The 27,047-nt window shown below is 41.9% G+C and overlaps 1 protein-coding gene across 1 annotated transcript; it reads right to left on the bottom strand.

Annotated features, from left to right (window-relative positions):
* Positions 1 to 3,613: 3,613 nt before the first annotated feature.
* On the bottom strand, positions 3,614 to 5,650 carry LOC123426333 (eukaryotic translation initiation factor 5A-1-like). The gene is made up of 6 exons (XM_045110142.1): positions 5,539 to 5,650; positions 5,273 to 5,419; positions 4,396 to 4,518; positions 4,248 to 4,304; positions 4,089 to 4,163; positions 3,614 to 3,998 (listed from the first exon to the last, which is right to left on the bottom strand). The coding sequence occupies exons 2-6, from the start codon at positions 5,396 to 5,398 to the stop codon at positions 3,894 to 3,896; spliced, it is 486 nt and encodes a 161-aa protein (XP_044966077.1). The 5' UTR covers positions 5,399 to 5,419; positions 5,539 to 5,650; the 3' UTR covers positions 3,614 to 3,893.
* Between the last annotated feature and the right edge of the window lie 21,397 nt (positions 5,651 to 27,047).

The raw sequence follows: 27,047 nt of genomic DNA, 5'->3' as shown, positions 1-27,047 counted from the left end.
TCGTCCTGCAGCTGCAGCTTGTGAACATAGCCGAGTCGGCGTAGTTCGTGCGCCTGAGCATCATCGGCGGACCGCCACTGCCGTCGTCGTGTACGACGTGCTCAACGATGGACACCCCCAATCCCTACTCCATGGAGAGACGGGCCAGGGTTTCCTCCAGCGCCGCGACCTCCGTGGTGGCCTGTTGTTCCCCTGCTCCTTCTTCGTCTTCTCGTAATTGCTTTCACCCATCTCTCTCACGGATCAAACACCGTCGACGTTCAGGATGGATCGAACACCAGTGAGGCTCTGATGCCACTTGTTACAGATGCTGACAAGGTCGATCTGAAAAACGAACGATGAGAGGAGACACAAGGTGGAAGTTGATAGTTTGCGCTACTAAGTGTCACAGCTTTCCGAGCCTCGGTAAGGCAAGCAAATTTAGTGAACGGTCAAACTAAAAACTACTGAAATACTCCCTCCGTTCCTAAATATAAGTCTTTCTAGAGGTTTCACTAGTGGACTACATACGGATGTATATAGACATATTTTAAAGTATAGATTCAATCATTTTGCTTCGTATGTAGACTTCTAGTAAAATCGTTTAAAAGACTTATATTTAGGAACGGAGGGAGTAGTAAGTTTCAGAGATAGATGCTCCAACAGATCAAAGGAGCAACGGGGTAGGTGACATCAGTGCCGGAGGGATTACGGGAGAATGTGGCTATTGAAACAGGATGGGATGTGTGAAATTTGAATTGATGGCATCTGACTAGTCTGGTAAATGCTTTTCATCAATGGTTTTCATCAAATGTTTGTTTTATTAGTGTTTCCCTCTGAAATTTCAGTCCAGTTCAATCATCACCGGACTCAGTTAGAGCATCTCTAGTAGAACCCTCAAACCCTTAAATCTAAAACCAGTTTTAAGGGTTGAGAATTGGCCATTTTTGACACTTTTAAGGGTTGAAAAACACAGGCAAAGACTAGAACCCTCAAACCCAACCCTTATAACGGAATATTCAGTTATAAGGGTAGGTTTGAGGGTTCTAGTCTTTGCCCCAACCCCAACCCTTAAAACTCTGATAGGAAACATATTCAGAAATGAAGATGTATACCATTCTACTTCACATCAGTTCTATTCATGCCAAGCATATCAGCCTTATTTTATCTTGCAAACTCAGTATACTATTATCTAGTCCAAGCTTCATTAGATATATGATTACAGAATGTTCTTCAGATAAAATTCAATAGATACTTTGGTTGTTGCCTGTAGGACTCCAAAAATATGGAACTCTAGAGACAGAAAAACTAAGCTTCTCTTCCACATTATAGGTCTATTATACATTCATAAATTCAGAGATCAACAAGAGAATACATTCATAAATTCAGAGATCAATCAGAGTCCAGATCCCAACCCCAAATCCCACCACTAATGCACCTACAAAACTGAATACTGAACCGGCGCCTGCAGCGTCTATTCATGACAGAGCACCAACACAAATCCATGACAGAGCAATACTAGTGCAGAAAATTTCTACAGCACTCCCTAAGAACAAGAGACATGATCCATCACTACAAACCGCTAGATCCACACAAATCAAAAGCAAAAAACACAAATCAAAATTAGGATTCGAAAGAGAATGAACATGATAGAATAAGACAGATATAACTTAACACCAAATACTGATAGAATGAACAATGTCGCATGCTCACAGAAAAAGGAACACAACAATCTCTGAACAATGACTGGAATTTAACATAACTTCTGAACCTTCTTGTGATCTCAATACGCATCGACCCCTCTGTATTCCCAACCTTCTTGTGATCAAACATGGACTGAAATGACTAATGGAATAAAGTAATATAAGAAGAAATACTACAGTACTCTCTCAACAATCGTAACAACAGCTTACTGCGGAAGGCCGGCCGGCGACAGCGGAGGGGAGGCCGGGGCTGCGGAGGGCTGGCCGGCGGCGGCGGAGGGGAGGCCGGGGCTGCGGAGGGCCGGCCGGGGCGGCGGCGCTGCGGAGAGCCGGCGGGGACGGGGCGGCGCTACGGAGGGCGGCCGGGGCTGCGGCGGGGCGACGCTGCAGAGGGGCGGCGGGGGCGGGGCGGCGCTGCGGACGGGGCGGCGCGGCGGCGGGCGCGGGGCCGGGCGCAGGGGCGGCCGGGGTGAGCGCGTGCGCGGCGGCGGGCGCGGCGGCGGCGGGGGCCTCCATGGCGGCGAGGCGGGCGCGAGGAGGCGGCGGCTGGAGACGGAAGCGGGATGAAAATCCCTCCCGCGCTGGAGAGGAAGTGGAGTGCGGGTTGGGAGGAGTTTCTCCTCCCAACCCTCACTTCTACAGGCTGCGATGGCGTTTGCGGGTTGGACCTTTAAAATTTTTTACGGGTTTAAGGGTTTAAGGATTCTAGTCTACACCGTTTTTTCGACGAAAACTGTAAAAATACGGTTATTTTTAAGGGTTCTACTAGACTTGCTCTTAGACAATTATACATGCAAGCATGCGCACCAACCCCGCAAACTTCTTTGAGCACTACGGCCAAGTTGACTAGTTGCAACTTTTTTAGGGCAGTGCTATGTGTCGACGGAATCGTTCGGCCCACCGCGCGTGGACCGCCCGATCCGCTAGCTTCATGCAGGCCGCATCGTTAGATCTTCATGTAGCAAAATTCTTTCGATGCAATAAATTTCATTCATGATGCAGTAATTTTCGTCCACGGTTGCAACAAAAATTATAATTGCAGCAAAAAGAAATATTAACGTGGTCGTACCAAAAAAACGAAGCTGATGATGCGTGATACCAAACAAAAAAAGATTGTAGCAAAACAATCCAATAAACTCGGGTTGCAACTCTGACGAACGTGTATGTAACTTTTAGTGAACGATTGCAGCAAAAAGTAATATCAGTTGTAGCAAAAATTAACATGGTTGTACCAAAAATCAGAAACACCGGTTGTAGCAAAAAAACGGTGGAGTCAAGTTGCAACCAAACGTGGATGCAACTTTTTTAATGAATAGATGTAACAAATAGAAAACGTTTGTAGCAAATTTAAAGACTAATTGCAGCAAATTTCAAATTTAAATGGAATAAAAGTTGCCCAGCGAAGCGCGCTGCTGGCCGAACGATGCGGCCGGCGACGGGTAGAAGCGTTTTCCTTTTCTTTTTTTCTGCATGAAGTATGCACATTGTGTTCCACAGCTTGTCCAGTGCGCTAGAACAATTCCCTCGACATTCATTCGACGGGTGTGACTGAGTAGCCACGTGCAGGTGCAACTTGGAAATTATTGGGGGAGATAAAATTTCCAGTCTAAATGGGATAGGAGTTTTTTATTCATCTACCGCACCATAAGCAATTTCCCAGGATAGGATATCTGTTGAAGTTGCTTCGCATGAAAACTAGGGATTGGAGACTCAGATCAAGGTCCAGAGACAGCATCAGTTTATACTTTACAACTAGCTGCTCCACGAGTGCGCATCCAATAGGTCAAAAGTAACGCTGGAGATAGGGATAGGTCCAGAGAAATCATTCAGAGATAGGGATGAGCAAATGACAGTCCAAACGATGACAAATTTCTAAAATACTGTTCTCCAGCAAACGATAAACCAGGAAATGCAGAAGAGTCAAACCACAATTAACCCAAACCAATTCATTCATAGAGATAGGGCGGATGAGCAAACCGGAAACTAAGTTCCAGCCACCACTCAGTTCCAATTCCAAAGGGTATTATAATAGAGATAGATAGATAGATAACAAAGTACTAGCAGCACCTCGAGCATTCGGTGTAAAAAACACACAAATCTGGATCAAACTTGTTTCACCCAACAGATATCTTGATGCCTATGTATGTGTATCTCAAACACCCAGAAGCACTAGATACCAAGTATCACAGCTAGGCAACCATGCACCGCTGCTTACTTGCCACCACCGATTTCCTTCACAGCGCAGATCTGTTCTTCACCCATGGCAGACATCACAGACAGGATCAGGTCCTTGCCATCAGCAAATCCAGTCTTGATCTGCATTTCACAGAGCAAAGAAACATCAAGAGAGTGCAACGGGGAGATCTGATAAGCCGCATAACAGGTTTTAACAGCTAGAGCACAGACCTGGCCAAGCAGAACATCATCAGTGGGAAGCTTCAGGTCATCCTTAGTGTTGCCACTCTCAGTCAGCAGGCTGACCTGTAAAAAGCCAACACTAAGTTAGAAACAGGGGATGCTTCGCACATAAATGGAAAAGGAAGACAGATTGAAAATGAAACATACATATCCATCATCAGTTATGTCAATCAGCTGATAATCTTGGCGGTCAACATGGGGAACCTGAACAAATACGGCAACCGAGAATGCTAAATAAGCCCTGCTGAACGAATAACAAGAAACCAACAAAATGAAGCGTCCATGTGTAGCTCACGTCACAGTTGTGGGATGAAGGAACAATATCCTCAAGCTTCTTTCCATTAAAGATGTCAATGGCAACAAAGTGGCACTTTGCGTGGCCATGCTTCCCAGTCTTGGAGGTGGAGACCTCAACGACCTAGCACAAAGATAAAACCAAAACGATTCTTCAGAACATGCTGGACCACAAAGAATTTTTCTGGTGGAAGACAGGCAGGAATTATTAAGCTTGGAGTAGCAATTGGACAAGCATATGCACATATAGCAAAACAAAGCAACAATAACCCAGCAGCAAACACTTGCATAATCAAGTGAAACAATATCAGCACGGCTCTAAACTAAAAAGAGCAACATCTATTGAGAGGGAGTAGCTACATGACCAGGAATAGTGCTACTCCGTACTTAAATTATACAAGTCTCAAAACTAAATAAAAAGCATGCACCAGCAAACTATGAAAACTATAACTACGACAATTACTAATTATAAACAGTTCGTAAATTCCCTGTAAACCGGAGATATCCTTTAATTAGCACCTTGCCAAATCTAGCAGAGTTAAGATTTACCGAAACAGGAATCCTAAAATTAATTCACGAGTGAGGATACAGTGGGAGCTAATGAAAAGATCGTAAGCCATAGCCGAAGATATAGGAAAACAAGGTAAAATTAGCGCCAACAAATATCGTGAACCCGTGTATATCCATCCACATCTACATCAAAGTGTCTGGTACTTGGACTTGTAGATCTAACAACTAGCAAATCTGCATCCGACTAGTACGAACAAATCAAACAGCACAAATAACTGCAGCAGATTCCCAGACGCATCCATCAACCAACCAGACATAAGAGCTTTCCTACCGTAAGATAAGAATAGTAGATCGGAAAAGGCACAGACCTTGCAGGGGCGGGCCTTGATGACGATGTGTCCACCCTTGCGGATGGCGCCGGCCTGCTGCGGGAAGGTCTTGGAGGCGCCGGAGTCGGCCTTGGACTCGAAGTGGTGCTCATCGGTGTCCGACATCTCCTACGATCCTCCTGGGTCCTGGAACAACGAAGAAACAACGAGGAGGAAGTCAACGAAAACGGGACGGTGAGAAGGGCAGACTCGAAATCGGCTGGATTTTCCGGCGGATCTGGATTAGCAAGGGGGGTGCTGCTCACCTGGGGCAAGTGGGGTGGTGGAGACGAGATGCAGCGGCAGCGAGGGGCGGATGGATGGATCCGGAGGCTAGGGTTCTTGGTTCGCCTCACCTCCCAGCTTTTTATGCGATGGGGATAGGTGCCGCCGGATAGGGCGTTACTTCGATTGGGCCGTATGTCACATCAGTACGTCTTGGGCCTCCCAACCGCTCAATATCGATTTGGTCTCCCTTGGGCCCATGTACGCTCATATAAGGAGTACGGAAAATATTCAGCCCAATGCCCATATTTCATGTTAGAGCGGGCCATGTTCCGTTTTTTCACAGGAGATAAAATAAGGGAGCATATGATGCGGAAAAGACAAAGCTGATTGATGGTTGTAAAGCAATAGGTGAGACAGATAGATATGAGGAAAGCTTTGCTAGGCTGGAGCATAACATTGCATTGCATTGCATTGCATTGCGTGCATGAAGACGCGGGGAAGTGTCTATTTGTAGTTGTATAAAGACACCAAGGCAGTAGATGTGACAAAGATGCGCGAGTTGTTCTTGTACATAGAGAAAAATTCACTAGAGGTCCTCATACTTGCCTTGATGGTTATTTTAATCATCATAGTTGTAAATACCCAAAATACAATCGTCATAGTTGTCATGGGGGTTCACATACGGTTTTGTGTTCGTATGTGCTTAGTTGGCGTTTAACTCGCCTCGCCACGTGTTCTCTGACCGCCAAATCAGCTAAGTATCTCGTGCGACCGCTATACGCTAATAAGCCAAGGGTTTTCTGTAAAACTATCAGGGATTTACACACACCACCCCACCTCGTCGAACTGGCAGCACCACACAACACCACCTGGTCGTTTCTCCTCTACCCATCTCGCTCAACGCCGCCATCATACCTGTCGCCGCCGCCGCTGTCGTCGCATCCACTACCGCTACCGGCTACCGTCGCATCCACTGCCGCTACCGGTCGCCGTCACATCCATCCCCCGTCCTTTGCTGCCGCCGCTCGAAGTGGGAGTGGGTCGTCGTCGTCGTTCATCATGTCATCTTCAAGCTCCGTCCGCTCTGGACTGTGTGGCCACGCGATCGCTGTCCCATTGGTCGATTGCCCCGACTGTGGCGACCCCATGACATTCTACCGCTCGGCCACTGATGACTATGATGGTTGGGTGTTCTACAAGTGCAAGAAACACAGTGTGAGCCTCCTCTTTTCGCTCCCCTGTTCTTGATTGTTTACTAAATTTTCACATGTTTGCTGAATTTTGATAGTTAACTGAATTTCGAGAGTTAAACTAAATTTTGAAAGTTAAACTAAATATGGTTTGTTTGATCTGAAAATGCAGGTGATGTGTGATTTCTGGCACTGGGAGCTAGAATATATGCAGTATCTGATTGAAACTAGGGTTCTTGTTGGTTAATGCATTTGGTGCAGCTCGGGATAGAAGGGAAGAGCTTGAGATGAAGAGGAATGAAGCAAATGCATGAAGAAGGGGCATTGCTGGAAGAGTCAATTTTGGCAACCCTACTAAGAAGAACTTTGCCACCAAGCAACAAGCTCTTATGTTGCTTGGACTAGGTAGAGAAATCCTAATGGTGATGAAAATGGTGCTCGCAAGTGTCATGGTGCTTTGTGTGCTCTCTTTCATCTTAATTATGAAGAAATGATTAATTTAGCTGATTATGTATCTTAGTTGTTGTAGTTTACAAGTTAGCAGATAATAAAGCTATTGGTCTAGGAAGTTGTAGTAGTTCTTAAGTGAGAAACCTGCCCTAAATTTCATGGTTGATTTTGTTGTGGTTGTAATGGATGATTTACGAAGTAATATGAAGCGCTAAATTTCACTAGTAAGCGTGCACGTGCAACGCACGTATCTTAGTCTATAAAAATTATTAAGTGTATTTTGAATTTTATTTATCTTTTAGTCGACTTTTTCTGATCATTTAAATGTGATTCATACACATGTGTTTTTGATAAAATTCATGATCACATAAATATATTGTAACTATTACTTTCAAAAATACTTAAAAATAACAACTACGCAACATTATCTAGGTATAGCACGGTTAAACAGCCGATCTCTCCGATGCAAAAAAAGCCGATGTTGGAGCATATATCTCCATATGTGGTTTTGGCAATTGATGACAATTCCTATGGACTAATGGTTGCCTTAAGTTACATTTATAGGATTTGTCCATAGGCACTTCTTGAAGTCCATCTGTTGGGTTCAAGGAGTTTATATGATGACCAAGATGGTATTCAAGGTATTATCCAAAGAATGGTCATAGAGACACATGGTTGATCAAGATCTCAGACAAAGAGTAAATCAAGATGATCAACACACAAAGCATACATACCGAGGGGGATCAAGTGATCCCATGGTATGGTGTGTTTCCATGGGCTTGCGTCAAAAGGAAGATCTCATACAACCCATGAAGGATGACGTCAAGTGGTGATCGTCATCAAGATTGCGATGTGCAAGTTCAAGTGGATCAGCACGAAGATATCATGCTTGAAGCTTGCCGTCCATTGTGGTGGCAATGGACTTGTGAAGATATGTTGAAGAGTGGCTCACCCATAGTGAGTATGGGGGAGCAATCAACTAGTCTTCATCAAGCCAACGCAATCAAGAAAGGTGGTCCATCTTGAGGAAGCCAAGATCATCATCATCTAGCTCAAGAGGACGAGGTGCAAGGTATAGGTTTGCCCTTGATAGGTTTTCTGTTTAGGATAGATTGTTGTACTATCAAGGGGGGCTCTCAAGTGAGTAGCTAGATCGTATCGTTCGTTGAGAGCTCAAACCATTTGCATCCTTGCATCATACTTCTTGGTTCTTGTTTGGTGTTTCTCTTTGTGAGTTTTAGAGCTTATGGTCATCTTCATGACAAGCTCGAGTTCATCGAAAATGGAGTCCATATGCATCTACTATGATGTTTCCGATGTTAGAGTTTTTGCCGGTTCTTCATTCATAGAGGACTCACATCTCTATATCATTGGAATTTTCATATCTGCATGGTCTAAAGATTTCCATTTGCTGTTTGGATAGCTCTTGTCGTCCTGAATCCAACAAGCTTGGGTTTGCTCGATTCGGAGCTCGTATGCGAAAGTTATGGTTGTTTCAGTGGCGAGCGGTAGTACCGTTGGACCTAGCGGTAGTACTGCTAGAGTTGGCGGTAGTACCGCTGGCCCTAGCGGTAGTACCGCTAGAGCTGGCGGTAGTACCGCTGTCCCAGCGGTAGTACCGCCCCTGGCCAACGGTAGTACCGCTCCAAGTTTTTAGTACCGTCATCTTTGCGGTTGTACTGCGTCAGACATTTTTGCGAAGACTTTCTTGGCGGTGGTTGGCCCGGTAGTATCTTTGCGCTACCATGGGCTCAGCGGTAGTACCGCTGGAGGGTCAGCGGTAGTACCGCTGCAGCCAGCGGTAGTACCGCCGGAGGGTCAGCGGTAGTACCGCCGGAGGGTCAGCGGTAGTACCGCTGGAACCAGCGGTAGTACCGCTGGGCTCGGGCTGTAAGTGGGGGTAACGGTCTGATTCCTTCCCCCACTATATAAAGGGGGTCTTCTTCCCCCTTGGTTAAATCAATCCATTGAGCTCTTGTTCTACCTCCATTGTTGACATTCTTAGAGCTTGCTTACTCTCAATCCCTCCAAATGATTCTTGCTTGTTCTTGAGGGAAAAGAGAGAGGAGATCTAGATCCACATCTCCACTAATCACTTTCTCCTCTATATGAGGGGAACCCCTTGGATCTAGATCTTGGAGTTCTTTGTGAGCTCCTTGTTCTTCCTCTCATATTTCTCCATAGCTTTCGTTGTTGTGGAGGGATTTGAGTGTGAGGGACTTGACCACTTCGTGTGTTCTTGCCATTGCATTGGTTGCATCGGTTTGAGTTCTCCACGGTGATACGTGGAAGTGAAGTTTGAGAAGCTTATTACCTTTGGTACTTAGTACCCTAGATATTGTTCTTCGTGGATGCTTTGGCGTCCTAGAAGCTTGGTGTTGTCTTGGAGCTCAAGCATTGTAGTGTAAAGCACCGGGCAAGCGTCGGGGTCTCCAATTAGGTTGTGGAGATTGCCCCGAGCAATTTGTACGCGTACCGGTAACCGCCCCCAAGGGTTGCCACGTGTACGGGTTCGGTGACCGCCCCCAAGGGTTGCCATTTGTACGGGTTCGGTGACCGCCCTCAAGGGTCCCTTAGTGGAATCACGGCATCTTGCATTGTGCGAGGGCGTGAGGAGATTACGGTGGCCTTAGTGGCATCTTGGGGAGCATTGTGCCTCCACACCGCTCCAATGGAGATTAGCATCCGCAAGGGTGTGAACTTAGGGATACATCATCGTCTTCCCGTGCCTCGGTTATCTCTTACCCGAACCCTTTACTTATGCACTTTACTTTGTGATAGACATATTGTTTATTGTAATATATCTTGCTATCACTTAGTTGTTTATCTTGCTTAGCATAAGTTGTTGGTGCACATAGGTGAGCCTAGTTGTTTGTAGGTTTTGTGCTTGACATATTAAACGTTAGTTTTATTCCGCATTTGTTCAAGCCTAAACCTTAATTATTTTAAAGCGCCTATTCACCCCCCCCTTTAGGCGTCATCCACGTCCTTTCAGCCGATCTCTTTCAAAAGGAAAATTTGCTAAAAAACAAACTAAGAAGAGACATCGGCGGGATGTATAAAAAAAAGAGACAGTGGCGCCAGATGGAGCGGATTCGCGCCCTTGTCAAGGGACATGGAGCTCGGGACATTGCGCTCCCTTCTGCTTCTTCTTCTCGGAACGTCGTGCCGCCATGGAAGGTCTCCCTTTTCCTCCCTCCCCCCCTCTCTCTTTCTCCTTTCGATTTGGTACGGTTCTTCCATCCCTGATGTGGTTCCTCGCGCCTCTCTTTCGATATGTAGTTGATATGGTAGATCTAGCATCCATATTGGCTTTGCATACAGCATAGATAAGAGATTTTTCAGTATCAGCTAGCTCTAATTTGTTAGTATCAGCTAGCTCTTATTTTTCAGTATCAGTTAGATCTAATTTTTTCAGTATCGATGATGGTTGGTATATTTATTTATGGATTTGGATTCTAGATGGCCTAATTTGTCAGTATCACCTAGCTCTAATTGATGTTGAGTTGTTGCTTTTTGTGGCAGTTGCATGATTTGAGTGGTATTTTCACGTTGTAATGTCGCATTATTACTGGCACTTACGGTCCGTTCGGTTTCCCTCCCGGAGCGGACGGAGCTGCAGTAGAAAATGTTGGAGCGATCAAAGAGGTGCTCCACATATCCTTGGATTTTAAGGAGCTGGTGGATTGCCGAATAGGGCCTTAGTAACGAGAGTTCCAGGGTCACAAACAAGTTAGTATATGCACTTTTTGTATCAGAAATTCATGTGACTCCATCAATTGACATCTAAGCTTTGTTGATGCTTATGCCATTGTATGCACAACACGCATGCCTTCACCACATCGCCATTCATTTGTGAAATATTGTTAGTGAAACACATACACGTATGTTATCTATCTGCTTCTTTCCATGCGTGTGGTTACATTTTTGTTGTTCATATCCAAAAATTGTGAAGCATTTTCTATACTATATGCAACTTAGTAGTCACTATTTGATGATGATCCGCTCTAGAAGGTCCATCTTTTGATGCGATCTATAATGCTTCGTTCTAAAACCGGGATAAGGTTTAGAACTTCATTCTCTTCGTACTTCAAAATATGAATCAAAAATGGCTTCATCCTACATATGTATCATATAACATTGTTATTAGAAAAACATGTGTAACGTGTATAGGAATGAGCATGGTGTCAATACTTACCTTGGGTACCGGAAACCGTAACATTCCATCGTGCCATGGGTGCATTAAATTGAAAACCAAATAACCAGAGAGGGGACTGCATGTATGAGATGTTACATGTGAGTTGAATGAATCAATTAATATTGTGATGTATTGACAAGATTATTACCCTATACATAAAAAAGAGAGACAAAAATATTACCCGTATGAGTTTGTGGGAACAACGAGAACTTTGCATACCCATGTCAAGATGTTGTCTTTGAAGGCAGGGTTTGCAACTTGGAGAGCAAGGTTTACATCATTAACCATACTTTCAAGTATATGCTTTCCGAAAGTGGGTATTGAAAGCGGGTCCAAAATAGAGACAACTTTTTTATGTTGGCCCAAGACGAACAATAAATATAGCCCAAGAATATCAAAATTCAAAAGGCAATAAAACCTGCAATGATGCATACATTTAGAAACACAACAATCATTATCATTCATTAAGACCAAATAAACAATGACTTCAAATTCAAATCTTACCATATCACATTCTGAGATATGATACTCATTGCTATGAGGCTAGCTATCAAATAGTTGTGCCAACATAGCAATGACCATGCCGTCATGATGACTTGGAACTCGTGCATAGTGGGACATGGACTACAATAATATAAGAAAACATTAGTAGAGAGAAGCAAAATGTAATATATGATTATAATAACTTACACAGAATCGTAGATCCATATAGTGTATTAGGATGTCTCTAGCAAGCTCGACGCCGTGGCACGCTAGTTTCCTCACAGCCATATTAAAACAATCAGCATCCATGTACTCATCATTCTTTAATATGTTTTTAATTGTCTCAAATTTAGACTAATAGGATAAGGGTGAGAGCTTCTCACCCATTCACTCCTGTGAAATGGGAATTCTGTCAATTATAGTTAAGAGTAATAACTTATTAGAAACAAAAATGAACTGGAAAATGTGTCTTACTCTAGCAAAGGGACATCATCAACCATGCTCGTGAGCCAGCAAAGTTTGTCTATTAAGTCATCATTTGTTGGAGTGACAGGCGGCAAAAGGATATTTATGATTGCGAGCTGAGCTCAACTTGTGATGATGAGTTGGATGCTTTTGGTTTGTTAGGAGGTCTTTCCACAATCATACAGTCGGTGGGATCCATGTTGGTTTCATCATCATCGAAGTTCCGGTTTCTTATATCATCATCATTCAATTCCGAGTCGACTAAAATGACCGCTAATTTTGTTCTAAAATTTGTCATATGAACCTAAAATGAAGTAATAATAATAAGATTTAGTTTTCAAATAATTATACACCATGAAATAAATAGTATCATCATACGATGCAAGATATACCTGTTCGGGAGTGTCAGACAAATTATCTTCCGTGAAGTACTCCATGTAATTTAACATCGAGAGACCACAAGATGACCTGGATGATTATGAAAATTTGATACGATTAATAACAAAAATATGAAGAAAATATTATCAATAATATAAAATGATGATGAATGAACCACACAGTCATACTGGACAACCTCGATTTTTTTTTGAAAAAATGTACTCTCCTAAGAAAAAATGGAATGAGTTATGTTAGGAGGCGTACCCATCCTTTTGAGGTGTGTTATTAATATGTTCTTCTCTTTTCCATGTTGTAACATTTAGATCAATCCACTTATCGGATTTTAATTCCATGTGCTTCGATGTATATTTGAATAAATTCTCCAGTCCTTCTAGCTGTTGCACCAACAAATGAAAAAAAGCATAAGCATCACAAGAAAGAAATTGGCAAGAGGCTTGTCAAAAAAACGAATTGGCAAGAGATAAACCTTCTTATGAAAAGACTTCACTGTAGTACTAAATACTAAACGTATCATTGAGTTCCTCGCGGTTCATTGATGTGCCTAGTGAGCCGAGCACTTGAACACATAGTTTTCTGGCATTTGTAACACATAGGTACCACTGAACGCCATTCATGTTTATTGGAATGAATATCTGAAGAAAAAGATTATTTTAGTTGTACTCATATGTGGACGATTTGGCCATTCTTACTCTAATTCATAGATATATGTAGTAAAGTAAGACTAACCATATAAGTTTCCAAATATTTTTCAATTGTCTTTAATACCCATACTCGTACATCATCCGTGTCATCCCAAGGCAGGTTGTTAACGAGATTTATCATCTTAGAGATGCATGCATTCTCTAAGAACACACCTCCATCCGACCTTACTTGTGGATTCTCAGTAGCAGTCATGCAATTTATATACACACCTATGACCTACAATTTAAAATATACACAATATATTAGCTGACACATACTCACAATCAAATAGCATCTTATTGTCGTAATGCAATATTATTCTACATACTTCGTCGCCAACCCATTGTCGGGGAATTAGAAGAGATAGTAAATGTTTTTTTTCAAAAATGTGTTGTCGATGCTCATTAAATGTCTTTCTTTGCTTGGTTCAGATTTGATAGTTTCTATGACGGACAAATCATCGCGAGTGCAGGCATAATCTGTCATGATGTCCATGTGTTAGAGCATATATCTCCATATGTCGTTTGGTAATTGATGACAATTCCTATGGACTAATGGTTGCCTTAAGTTATCTTTATAGGATTTGTCCATAGGCACTTCTTGAAGTCCATGTGTTGGGTTCAAGGAGTTTATATGATGACCAAGGTGGTATTCAAGGTATTATCCAAAGAATGGTCATAGAGACACAAGGTTGATCAAGATCATCAGACAAAGATTAAATCAAGATGATCAACACACAAAGCGTACAAGATGTACCGAGAGGGATCAAGTGATCCCATGGTATGGTAAGCATTGTCCAGTACGTATTTGTGTACTAACTCATGGTCTTCTTGAGAGTTCTATGTGGGGTTAGGTGTGTTTCCATGGGCTTTCATCAAGAGGAATATCTCATACAACCCATGGAGGATGACGTCAAGTGATGGAGGATGGTGGCAATGGACTTGTGAAGATATGCTGAAGAGCGGCTCACCCATAGTGTGTATGGGGGAGCAATCAACTAGTCTTCATCAAGCCAACGCAATCAAGAAAGGTGGTCCATCTTGAGGAAGCCAAGATCATCGTCATCTATATCAAAAGGACGAGGTGCAAGGTATAGGTTTGCCCTTAATAGGTTTTCTGTTTTAGGATAGATTGTTGTACTGTCAAGGGGGCTCTCAAGTGAGTAGCTTGATCGTATCGTTTGTTGAGAGCTCAAATCATTTGCATCCTTGCATCATACTTCTTGGTTCTTGTTTGGTATTTCTCTTTGTGAGTTTTAGAGCTTATGGTCATCTTCATGACACGCTCGAGTTCATCGAAAACGGAGTCCATATGCATCTTCTATGATGTTTTCGATGTTGGGAGTTTTTACCGGTCTTATTCGAAGAAGGGTTCTCACCATTTTCTTATGGGACTTTTATCACTTGATTCTTATTGATTTTTCTATCAAGATTGTCTTAGCCCATGTCTTTAGCTTTCGAACAAACTTGGTTTCGTTGAATTCAGAGTCTGTATGCGAAAGTTACGGCAGTTTCAGTATCCAGCGGTAGTACCGCTCCTGTAGCGGTAGTACCGCCCGCGGAGAGGTAGTACCGCCCACGGAGCGGTAGTAATTTTTTACTGCCGCTCCCTACCGGTAGTACTGCCCCAGGAGCGGTAGTACCGCTCCGTCGGACTGTTTTTTGCATCCTTTTTGGCCTCAGCATGGTTGGTGAACCTACCGAGCGGTAGTACCGCTCCCATGAGCTGTAGTACCGCTCTGTGCGGGCTGTGAGGCTTAGAGGTTGGATTTTTCCCCACCTATAAAAGGGTGTCTTCTTCCCCATTGAACCTTATCTCTTTAGCTCGTGTTCTTCCCCCATTGTTGACCTTCTTCGAGCTTGCTAACTCTCAGTCCCTCCAATGATTCTTGCTAGTTCTTGAGGGAAAAGAGAGAGGAGATCTAGATCCACATTTCCACCAATCACTTTCTCCTCTAAGTGAGGGGAACCCCTTGGGTCTAGATGTTGGAGTTCTTCGTGTTCTTCTTTGTTCTTCCTCTCATTTTCCTCCCTAGCATTAGTTGCTTTGGTGGGATCTGGGAGAGAAGGACTTGGGCACTCCGTGTGCCCTTGCCATTGCATTAGTTGCATAGGTTTGAGTTCTCCACGGTGATACGTGCAAGTGAAGATTGAGAAGCTTATTACCTTTGGTACTTAGTACCCTAGATATTGTTCTTCGTGGATGCTTTGGCCTCCTAGAAGCTTGGTGGTGTCTCGGAGCTCAATCATTGTGGTGTAAAGCTCCGCGCAAGCGTGAGGGTCTCTAATTAGGTTGTGGAGATTGCCCCGAGAAATTTGTACGGGTATCGGTGACCGCCCCCAAGGTTTGCCATTTGTACGGGTTTGGTGACCGCCCTCAAGGGTCCCTTAGTGGAATCACGACATCTTGGATTGTGCGAGAGCGTGAGGAGATTACGGTGGACTTAGTGGCATCTTGGGGAGCATTGTGCCGCCACACCGCTCCAACGGAGATTAGCACCCGCAAGGGTGTGAACTTCGGGATACATCATCGTCTCCGCGTGCCTCGGTTATCTCTTACCCGAACCCTTTACTTATGCACTTTACTTTGTGATAGCCATATTGTTTAGTGTCATATATCTTTCTATCACTTAGTTGTTTATGTTTCTTTGCATAAGTTGTTGGTGCACATAGGTGAGCCTAGTTGTTGTAGGTTTTGTGCTTGACAAATTAAACGTTAGTTTTATTCCGCAGTTGTTCAAGCCTAAACCGTAATTATTTTAAAGCGCCTATTCACCCCCCCCCTCTAGGCGACATCCACGTCCTTTCAATTGGTATCAGAGCTAGGTCTCTCTTTATTATGTTTAACCACCTAGAGAGTAAGGATGTCGACTAGGGTTTTATGATTCACTGACACTCTTAGTTTCGATGGCACAAATATTGATGTTTGGGTAATTCGCATGCTTAATCACTTTCGGGTCTTGGACCCAAATTTAGAGCGAATTGTAGATATGGGTTTTTCTCCTCCAAAGGATTCTCAAAATATATCTTTAGAGGATGAGAAAAACTCTTACCTCAATGCTCAAGCTTCTAATGTGCTTTTTGATGCTTTGAGCAATGTATTTATATTTCAACTCATGCCATTCTGGGATGCTCATGAGTTGTGGACAAAGCTTCAAGATAAATATGGTATGTCCAAGATTTGTGGGAATGATTGTTCTCCCTCCACCTCCGGTCGTGTAGTCTTCTCAACTTCATCTACTTCACCTACATTGTGGATTGCCACAAGGTAATGATACGGTGAGTAGTGGTGATCATTGCAACGATGATAGTGGGTTTATTGTTGATGATCCTTCATCACTATATTATCGCAATGCTTCATATTTGGGCATTAACACTTCGAGCACTCTAAATGTTTTACATGCTTTTGTTGATAGTCCTTGCATATCATGTAAAAACTGCTTGACTAAATCTCATGATGACATGCTTCCTATATCTTGTTGCCATGATAAAAATGTATATATTTCCTCGAGTTGTTGTGCTAACAATGTAGAGGAAATTCATCACTCCATGGAACAAGATGTCGCCTTGAATGATGCTTCAAGGGATCCTACATCATCATCTATTGTGACTCACTTTTGCCTTATGGCTAAGTCTCCAAAGGTATCTCCTACTTTGAATCCCAATATATCTCATGATGATGATGTTGATGATAATGGGGATGAGAATAATTATGAAGAGAGTGATAATATTGCATCCTTAAAAATTAAGGGTGAAATGATTTTTAAATCTCTTTATAAGAATAAACTTGCTTGTTCCAACTTCTTGGAAATCATATCTATTGCCACTGAGGGGAAGAAATACATTGAGGAGTTGGAAGCTCATCTCGAGGAGCATGAGGCCACCATTGAGACAATGGAAGGTCATGAGCGTGAATACGCTAACGAGATCGCGGAGGTATCTCAAGCTCTTGAAAATGAACAAACCACCAAGGAATCTCTTGAGGAAACCTTTGCTATAGAATTATCTAGATTAAAGGAATCCCATGATAGAGCTCTCGAGGTGGCTAATGATTTTATAACTAAAAACGATAAGCTTGAAGTTGCACATACTAAACTCGTTGAGGACTATGAGCACAACGAAAATGGCTCAAAGGCTATTAAGAGTTCGCTCATCGAACTCACCGAGTCTCATGCTCAACTTGAAGCTTCATATGCTAAAGAGCTTGCCAAGTTGCCTTCTCCTCTTATTGTTAATACTGATGCTTGTGCTACTAATTCTACTTCTTGTGAAGCATCCATTTTAAAGGAGAATGTTGAACTAAGGGCTCAACTCGAGTTGCTATCTAGAAATTATGGGAAATTGGAAGAAAGTCATGTAATGCTCACAAGCTCTCATGATGATCTTCTAGTATCCCATAATGTGCTAAAATTAGCTCATGAGGCTATTACTACCAAGGTAACATCGAGTGAGCCTCATGTGGACATTAGCACTACTTCTAATCAAAAAGCTATATTGCCATGTGCTAGTCCTCGTAATTCATCTACTCACAATGTTTCTACATCTTGTGATGAATTAATTTCCATGCCTTGTTGCTCTAACAATGAATCTTATACTTCCTCTAGTACTCGTGTTGATACTAACCATGTAGAGGAAATCAAAGAGCTCAAGGCCCAAGTCACTTCATTGAAGAAAGACTTGGAAAAGAGTCCTGAAGGAATGTCCACACTCAACAATGTCTTGTGTGGGCAAAAATCCCCAAATGACAAATATGGACTTGGATTCAACTCCAGCAAGAAGAATAAGTCCGAAAGTTTCAAGAAGAAGGGCCAAGAACAAGTCAAGAATTTAGCCAAGATTATTTTCTTCAAGTGCAAAATTGAAGGGCACAATGTTAGATCTTGCCCACTAAATAAGAAGCCCCAAAGTCACAAGCAACAAGGGAAGAGGCCACGAGTGCACTCACATACTCAACTACAAGTTGAAGAAAGGCCCCTTCCCAAGAAGACCCAAGCCAACACTCCTCATGTTGAGAAATCAATAGGGAAGAAATTAATGGGTAGATGTTGCTACTTATGTCGTGAGAAGGGTCACTTCGCTTCTTCTTGCACGAGAGGTAATTTATCCAACACAATCATTATTGATGATATCTATTCACTTGGGAAGGATAAGGTTGGCAATGTGTTTGCCAAGTTTGTTGGTACTCAAAGTGGTGCCAAGAAAAGTACCATTTGGGTTGCCAAGCCTATTGTGACTAACCTCTTAGGACCCAACGTGGTTGGGGACCAACAAGCTCAAACTTGATCAATAGGTGTTTGTGAAGTACATTAGAGACTTGGATACATAATGAAGAATTAAGGGGTCTTCATCATTCATATTTTCTCAAGCCAAGTCATTTGGATTATCGAGTTTCTATCTTATATCCAATGTGCCTCCTTACGGTAACTTGTACTTAAACTGTTTACATTGTTAGTTGCTTGCCCCTTTGCATGTTGTGGTTTTGTACCTTGCATGTGTTTGTACATGTTGTGCTTCCAACTTGCTTATGTTGAGTAATCGAGTATGTGTATGTTGGTTTGCATATCATGTACATGTGAGTCTTGTATTGAGCCTTTTTACATCTTGTTTGTATCTTTGTTGGCTCTTGTGAGAGATTAATGGATTATCCCATTGTGGGGGAGTGATGTGCTTTGCACACCTCACAATCCTATAAATGTGTATACATGGGTAATACCACTTAGGATTGATATTCCAAGATTATCTAGTTTCTATGTGGTATGTCTTACTCATGAGAAATTCAAATTCTATATGGTGCATTAATTATATCTTGTTGGTTTTAATTTGCCACTTGTTAATATTGTTGGGTTATTACATTATGGGGGAATAATATGCTATGTGCATATTACAAGCCTAGAGAATGTGTACATTTGAGGTATTGCCACTTAGTGTTGATATTGTAAATTATCTTGTTCCTAGGTGGCATGTTTGCTCTACAAGTGTCATTTGCTTGCGTTTTATGGGTAAAGATGATCTTGGATATATTTTCGATCTACCAATGAGTATCATTCCCAAAATACTTCTTGTCCTTCACAATTGGTATTCCCATCATGTGGTAGGAATTGTTAATCGTCTTTACATTGGATTTTGTGTTTCATTTGTCTTCCTTGCCTCTTGTGGATCTATTTTAACATGTCTAGTGTTTTTATAGATATAGAGAAAGGGATGATCCCATCTTGTGCATTTTGTATTTAAAAGCAAATTCTATATAATGCACATCCCTTGGGGGAGCTATCCTATTTTCTTTAGAACACTCTCTTTATTCGCCCATCATAAAATATTTTGATCCCCATCAAGTGTGTGTTGATGGGAGGCAAGTCTTGCTCTTTATGATGCTTTGTGCCATCATGAAAATTTGTCGATGGTTTGGTTTGTTGGAACCTAGCTCTCTTTTGGAAACTAGATACCTCGTGTTTGTTTTCCTTCAATTGGTATCTTGTTTCGTTTTATTTGGCATGTGTAAATGGATATCTCATTCCTTGAGGTATCTTTTAATTGATATCCTTCAAGTGATAGTTTTTTGTTTGGTATCTTATTATCACTTGATACCTTGTCTTTTGGTGTATTATCAACTTTGTGTTGAGTTGATTCTTGAAAGCCTTGAGCATGCATATTTACTATATATAGCTTCTTTTGCTTGCTTTCTTTCTTTGACCCAATATATAGGGGAAACTCCACCTTGTCATAAATTTTCTAAAGTGTGTATGAAATTCAAATTCATATCCTTGTGCACATATGTATGTGGAGTTTGTCCTATGTATTGTTGGGTTTCTAACTCTTTGGTCCCAATGAGCTTGGGCACCATTTTGTTTGTTTTGTTATTCTAGGAACAATTGGAGATGCGTTGGATGCTCGGCTCACCTACAAGGAAGGTGTTGAGACCATGTGATTATTGGAGCCAAGTTAGGATGATCAACTAACAACACATCAATCCATTGTTGTCTCGGTAACAAGTATCTACTTCATGCATTCATTTCTTGCAAAGGCCCAAACCTGTCTTTTCTTTTCCAGGTTGCATCATGGCATGAATCTCTTGATTCATTCTTGTAGTACTTGTTTCCTTTCTCAAAGCATCCAAACGATGATGTCTTATTGCTAGTTGGGATGTCTTTGATGTTTGTATGTTGGAATTTCATATTGTACAATAAGAAAATATTAGGCCATGTGCTATGCTTCCAAGCAAAGATCTTATTGATATATTTATGACTTCCTTTTGGATATCTTGTTTGTTCCTTCTTGTAACCATTTCGTGTGTACATCCTTCTTTGTGGATATATATCATCATGATTGTATTCTACTTAGAATCTTTTACACATGAGAGAAGTTACATCTCTAATTGATATCCTCTTTTCTTTCACGTCCACCGTTGCATTTCCTTTTTTAGTTTTGGTGGCTTCGTGAAAGGATTTTTCTTGAGTGCGTATCTTATTTTCCTACATCTTGATGCACTCTTTGGCCGTGAAGATTATTTTTCCTCATGCTTGTCTTGATGAGGGTTTTGCCATTTCGATTGGTATTCCTCCTCTTGGCAAGGTTCTTATTTCCTATCTTCACCATAGGTTGTCACAAGCATTGGTTCTTATTTTTTTATTAGTAAGCTTGTGAACCCATTTTCTAGTATGTGTGTGTGTGGGAATGATATGTCTTGCACTTTGTTTCTCATTTCATCAAGACTATGTTGATGAGTAATGCTCATCCTTATCTTAGTTTTCTCAAGTGCTTTGCCATGACTCACACACATTATTTTGGTTGAGCCTATTCTTAAGTTGCTTCTTTTACATGTTGCTCAACCATTTGTTTTGTGCAAGTGATATGCTTATTGTCTCATCTATCTTCTTGCATTCATTGTGTGTTTTTATTAATTTTGGGGGAGCAACGATTCTATTTTGTGCACTTGTATCAAATACAAAAATCTCTTATTAGTGCACAAATCATGGGGAGCTTCTCTAGTTTTGATAAAACACTCCTTTGCCTTTATCATATTATATTTTATTCATGTGGTTCGAAGGACCATGTGATTGTTTGTTCCATATGGTATCCTTTGATTGCTTGCTTCTATTTTGTATGTCTTTATGCCATATGATCCTTCTTTTTGCAATCTTTGGGTCCTCAATATAGTTTGTTTTCCTCCAACTACTTATCATTGTATTTCTGTATTTCTTTGCACTCATTTGCTGAGAAGTACACACTTTTTGGATGACCACCTACTATATTGGCTTTCTAAACTTTTTGTCCATTTTGGCAATCGATGCCAATGGGGGAGAAGTTTAGAGAGTTTACTTTGGATATGTTTAGAGGGTTTTGCTTTTATTGCGTAAGCATTTACATCTTGCACACGTGCATTATTGCTTTGTATATGTGCGCTTGGTTATGCTTATTTCCTTATATAAACTCTCTTGAAGTGGTTGTCATCAATTACCAAAATGAGGGAGATTGTTAGAGCATATATCTCCATATGTGGTTTTGGTAATTGATGACAATTCCTATGGACTAATGGTTGCCTTAAGTTATATTTATAGGATTAACTTCTTGAAGTCCATCTGTTGGGTTCAAGGAGTTTATATGATGACCAAGGTGGTATTCAAGGTATTATCCAAGGAATGGTCACAGAGACACATGGTTGATCAATATCGTCAGACAAAGAGTAAATCAAGATGATCAACACACAAAACATACAAGATGTACTGAGAGGGATCAAGTGATCCCATGTTATGGTAAGCATTGTCCAGTACATATTTGTGTACTAACTCATGGTCTTCTTGAGAGTTCTATGTGGGGTTAGGTGTGTTTCCATGGGCTTGCGTCAAGAGGAATATCTCATACAACCGATGGAGGATGACGTCAAGTGATGGAGGATGGTGGCAATGGACTTATGAAGATACGCTGAAGAGCGGCTCACCCATAGTGTGTATGGGGGAACAATCAACTAGTCTTCATCAAGCCAACACAAGCAAGAAAGGTGGTCCATCTTGAGGAAGCCAAGATTATCGTCATCTAGCTCAAGAGGACGAGGTGCAAGGTATAGGTTTGCCCTTAATAGGTTTTCTGTTTTAGGATAGATTGTCGTACTGTCAAGGGGGGCTCTCAAGTGAGTAGCTTGATCGTATCGTTCGTTGAGAGCTCAAACCATTTGCATCCTTGCATCATACTTCTTGGTTATTGTTTTGGTATTTCTCTTTGCGAGTTTTAGAGCTTATGGTCATCTTCATGACATGCTCGAGTTCATCGAAAACGGAGTCCATATGCATCTTCTATGATCTTTTCGATGTTGGGAGTTTTTACCGGTCTTATTTGAAGAAGGGTTCTCACCATTTTCTTATGGGACTTTTCTCACTTGCTTCTTATTGATTTTTCTATCGAGATTGTCTTAGCCCATGTCTTTAGCTTTCCAACAAACTTGGTTTCGTTGAATTCGGAGTCCGTATGCGAAAGTTACGGCAGTTTCAGTATCCAGCGGTAGTATCGCTTCTCGTGCGAGCGGTAGTACCGTTCCTGTAGCGGTAGTACCGCCCCCGGAGAGATAGTACCGCCCACGGAGCGGTAGTAATTTTTTACTGCCGCTCCCTAGCGGTAGTACCGCTCCAGGAGCGGTAGTACCGCTCCGTTGGACTGTTTTTTGCATCCTTTTTGGCCTCAGCATGGTTGGTGAACCTACCAAGCGGTAGTACCGCTCTGTGCGGGCTGTGAGGCTTAACGGTTGGGTTTTTCCCCACCTATAAAAGGTGGTCTTCTTCCCCATTGAACCTTATCTCTTTAGCTCGTGTTCTTCCCCCATTGTTGACCTTCTTCGAGCTTGCTAACTCTCAGTCCCTCCAATAATTCTTGCTAGTTCTTGAGGGAAAAGAGAGAGGAGATCTAGATCCACATTTCCACCAATCACTTTCTCCTCTAAGTGAGGGGAACCCATTGGGTCTAGATCTTGGAGTTCTTCGTGTTCTTCTTTGTTCTTCCTCTAATTTTCCTCCCTAGCATTAGTTGCTTTGGTGGGATTTGGGAGAGAAGGACTTGGGCACTCCGTGTGCCTTTGCCATTGCATTAGTTGCATTGGTTTGAGTTCTCCACGGTGATACGTGGAAGTGAAGATTGAGAAGCTTATTACCTTTGGTACTTAGTACCCTAGATATTGTTCTTTGTGGATGCTTTGGCGTCCTAGAAGCTTGGTGGTGTCTCGGAGCTCAATCATTGTGGTGTAAAGCTCCGGGGAAGCATGGGGGTCTCCAATTAGGTTGTGGAGATTGCCCCGAGCAATTTGTACGGGTATCGGTGACCGCCCCCAAGGTTTGTCATTTGTACGAGTTCGGTGACCGCCCTCAAGGGTCCCTTAGTGGAATCACGACATCTTGCATTGTGCGAGAGCGTGAGGAGATTACGGTGGCCTTAGTGGCATCTTGGGGAGCATTGTGCCTCCACACCGCTCCAACGGAGATTAGCATCCGCAAGGGTGTGAACTTCGGGATACATCATCGTCTCCGCGTGCCTCGGTTATCTCTTACCCGGACCCTTTACTTATGCACTTTACTTTGTGATAGCCATATTGTTTATTGTCATATATCTTGCTATCACTTAGTTGTTTATCTTTCTTAGCATAAGTTGTTGGTGCACATAGGTGAGCCTAGTTGTTGTAGGTTTTGTGCTTGACAAATTAAACGTTAGTTTTATTCCGCATTTGGTCAAGCCTAAACCGTAATTATTTTAAAGCACCTATTCACTCCCCTCTAGGCGACATCCACGTCCTTTCACCATGATAACATTTAATAATAATGAACAAAAGAACAATAATTTAGCAGTACAAGGACATCGAAGGTTTTGTTTTGTGCCTTCTGGAGAAACAACATAGTCTTGTGCCTTCTTAGGCTTGTTATGTCGTCCTATATGCTTCTTTATATGCACGGGCTGTGTTAGCTCGCCCTCTATAGTTTCAAGCCCTTTCATGCCGGGTGTTTGTGTCAATTCCTTGTCCTTAGATGCCACCATTTGTTGACTTGTTACATTGTTGGTTAATTCCTCAGAACAAAATTAAAAGAATTCTCTCTGTGTAGGATATAACACATAAAAATTATTTTGCAAGATATAGTTTGGAAAGCAAACTCACATGTGTATGTTCAGAATCTTTGGCCTCTCTTTTTGCTATGTTTTCCTCAAGAAGAGGTGTATATTTTGGGCTCTCCATGCAATTATTTTCCTCCACTTCACTATCATTGAGTATTTCACTTTGTTCATCATTGCCCAGTACCCGAAACACACGATAATATAATATTATAAGAGATATTTTTATCTGATATTGTACTAAAAAATTGCAGTCTGATTTGTTGCATTAGAATTAGAATAGTAATGACATGTGGAAAGAAAACTTGCCTCTATTGATTCCGGGATTGTATCTCCATCCTTGGCCATGACAACTTCAAAAAGCATGTTTTGTGGAGCCTCCGTAATGGATTGTTGTGTAGCCTTTCCGGACTCAGGATTTTTATACTTTTGTACTGTTATCACCTCTTCAATCTGCATATTTTATGTATCCTGCATAATAGACTCTCCTTGTATCACCTCCATCGACTTAGGGTTTGTATGATCATCTTTCTTTATCACCTCTTCGACCTGCATGTTATCTGTATCATCATCCTTTGCTACCTTATTGACGTTCTCCTAAAAACCCAAGCATAGCACTTTTAGATAGTTAACCTTGTATAGGATGAAAAGAGATATAATATGTCCTTACCTTGTCGATAACATGCCCAATAGTACCGGATCTGGTTGGAGGTTGACCAACATAGGGCACCGGGGATGATGGCACGGACATGGACTATGATGGTGCTTCACCAAGGGCAGGGGGTGCGGTGAGGGGGAGAGACTTGTTGTGAACGTATGTTGGGATGCGGCTGAGAGACCGCGAGGGAGGATGGAGGAGAGGTCGAAAGTAATAGTATCAGGAAATATAATATAAGGCACATCCACTAAAAAGGCAATATAATGCAATGATGAGAGAAAGGAAACTACTATCATGATAATTGGGGACTCCTGATTGATATCATCCCAGATTTATTTGAGGCCCCACAATCTTATTTTGTGCTCTTTTTTTCGTACCCCACGGGCACAAAATTATTTTAGTTATTTTTGTAGTACATTCTATATGCAGAAATATTGGGTTTGGCCCACCTTTATTCTGTAACCGTGGGCTATCTAATTGAGAAAAGGCACACCCTTTCAATATTTGAGAAACTTAATTTATGTTTCATTTGAAAGTAAGCTGATGCATTGTGGTTGAATCCTTATACACGACCTCGTGACTATAGGGACTACGAACAGGTCTACGTGCTACGTGTTAGTGATGGCCAAGCCAACCACGGGGGAGATCAATGAAGAGGTGAAGGAGAAGCTGGAATTGGAACAGTGGGCATATCTTAAACTGGTTTGATGCATGTTGGAAGAGGTATTCTCACACACTGTCGTTATCCAACATTTTAGCCTGTTGCATGACTCATTTTAGTATCTGCACGCCCATATATTCTTTTCTGAATACTCTAAGCTATATTGTTTTGATTTCAGTGGTAAAAAGACAACATGTGAGCTCGTGTACTATAGCTCCGGGAATGACGTATGTGCACTACAATACTAAATATGCCTTTTAACTTCAATATATTCCGCAATATCATAGATTATTGCAGTTTTAATTACAAATATATGAAAGAGCAGAGCACTTTGGCGTTCGAGAACATCTTTAATAGACCAGAATGTTGAAGGATAAATTTTGATAGTACATAATACAAGAGAAAGTGTTCCTTATTACGACTGATCTGACACCATGATGTAGCATCATTAAACCATCTTCTCTTCCAAATAGGTTTACAAGCTGGCGCATCTGGAGACCAATAACCACACCGAAGCCTCAATTCTTGTGAACACGTATATTTATCAAACCTGAATCACCAAAAACTATGGAGTGATTAGTGCATGGCATGACACACGGCTAGAAAAACGATAAACTTCTAATGAGCTTTAGAAATTTATTTTGAAAGCTAACATAGTAGGTGCAAAGAAATAATGCAATAGTGCACCTGTCTCATCTCTCCAAAACTTCTTTGTAGACAATGTTCTTGGTGCTTTTCCGAGATTTATCAACATCTTTGTTTGGCGTGGCCAAAATCCGTGTCGTCTCTCTTGACTCCCCCCTTGACAATGCAACATAAAGCTCACCACATGAGAATATTGGCTCAGGAAGGTAAATGCCGACATTTGGGATGGTCTGACCGTGTGCCTTGTTAATTGTCATCGCAAAACTGAGGCGGATGGGGAACTGTTTTCTCTTAAGTTTGAAAGGAAGTGAGATGTCCTCCGAGGGCGACATAGGGATCCTAGGTATGAACACCCTCTTTACAGCATGCTGACTACCAACAATCTCCGCATCGATTGCATTATCCTGGAACGCTATGATCATAAGTCGTGTTCTGTTGCATAGAGCATTGCGAGGGGCGAGGTTTCGAAGCACAATGACTGGGCAGTTGACCTTCAATTTCAAAACATGCGGGGGCAAGCCATTTGGTGTGATCGAGTTCAAAAAATCAATTGTGTAATTATTCTGCAAGTCATCCTCGATTGAGTCAAAACTATGGTATAACCTTTCTTCGCGTGGAAAACCTGGAGATCATCTT

Source organism: Hordeum vulgare, chromosome 2H, assembly GCF_904849725.1.
Source record: "Hordeum vulgare subsp. vulgare chromosome 2H, MorexV3_pseudomolecules_assembly, whole genome shotgun sequence".
In the NCBI taxonomy this organism is placed as follows: Eukaryota; Viridiplantae; Streptophyta; class Magnoliopsida; order Poales; family Poaceae; genus Hordeum; species Hordeum vulgare.
Note: the sequence above shows the minus strand (reverse complement) of the source record. Positions and strands in the feature narration are given on the sequence as shown.

Coding starts and splice junctions, on each gene's coding strand:
- LOC123426333 (XM_045110142.1), bottom strand. CDS start 5,398: ATGTCGGACACCGATGAGCACCACTTCGAGTCCAAGGCCGACTCCGGC. Junction 4,519..5,272: donor TCAAGGCCCGCCCCTGCAAG/GTCTGTGCCTTT, acceptor TCTTTGTGCTAG/GTCGTTGAGGTCTCCACCTC. Junction 4,305..4,395: donor CTTCATCCCACAACTGTGAC/GTGAGCTACACA, acceptor GTATTTGTTCAG/GTTCCCCATGTTGACCGCCA.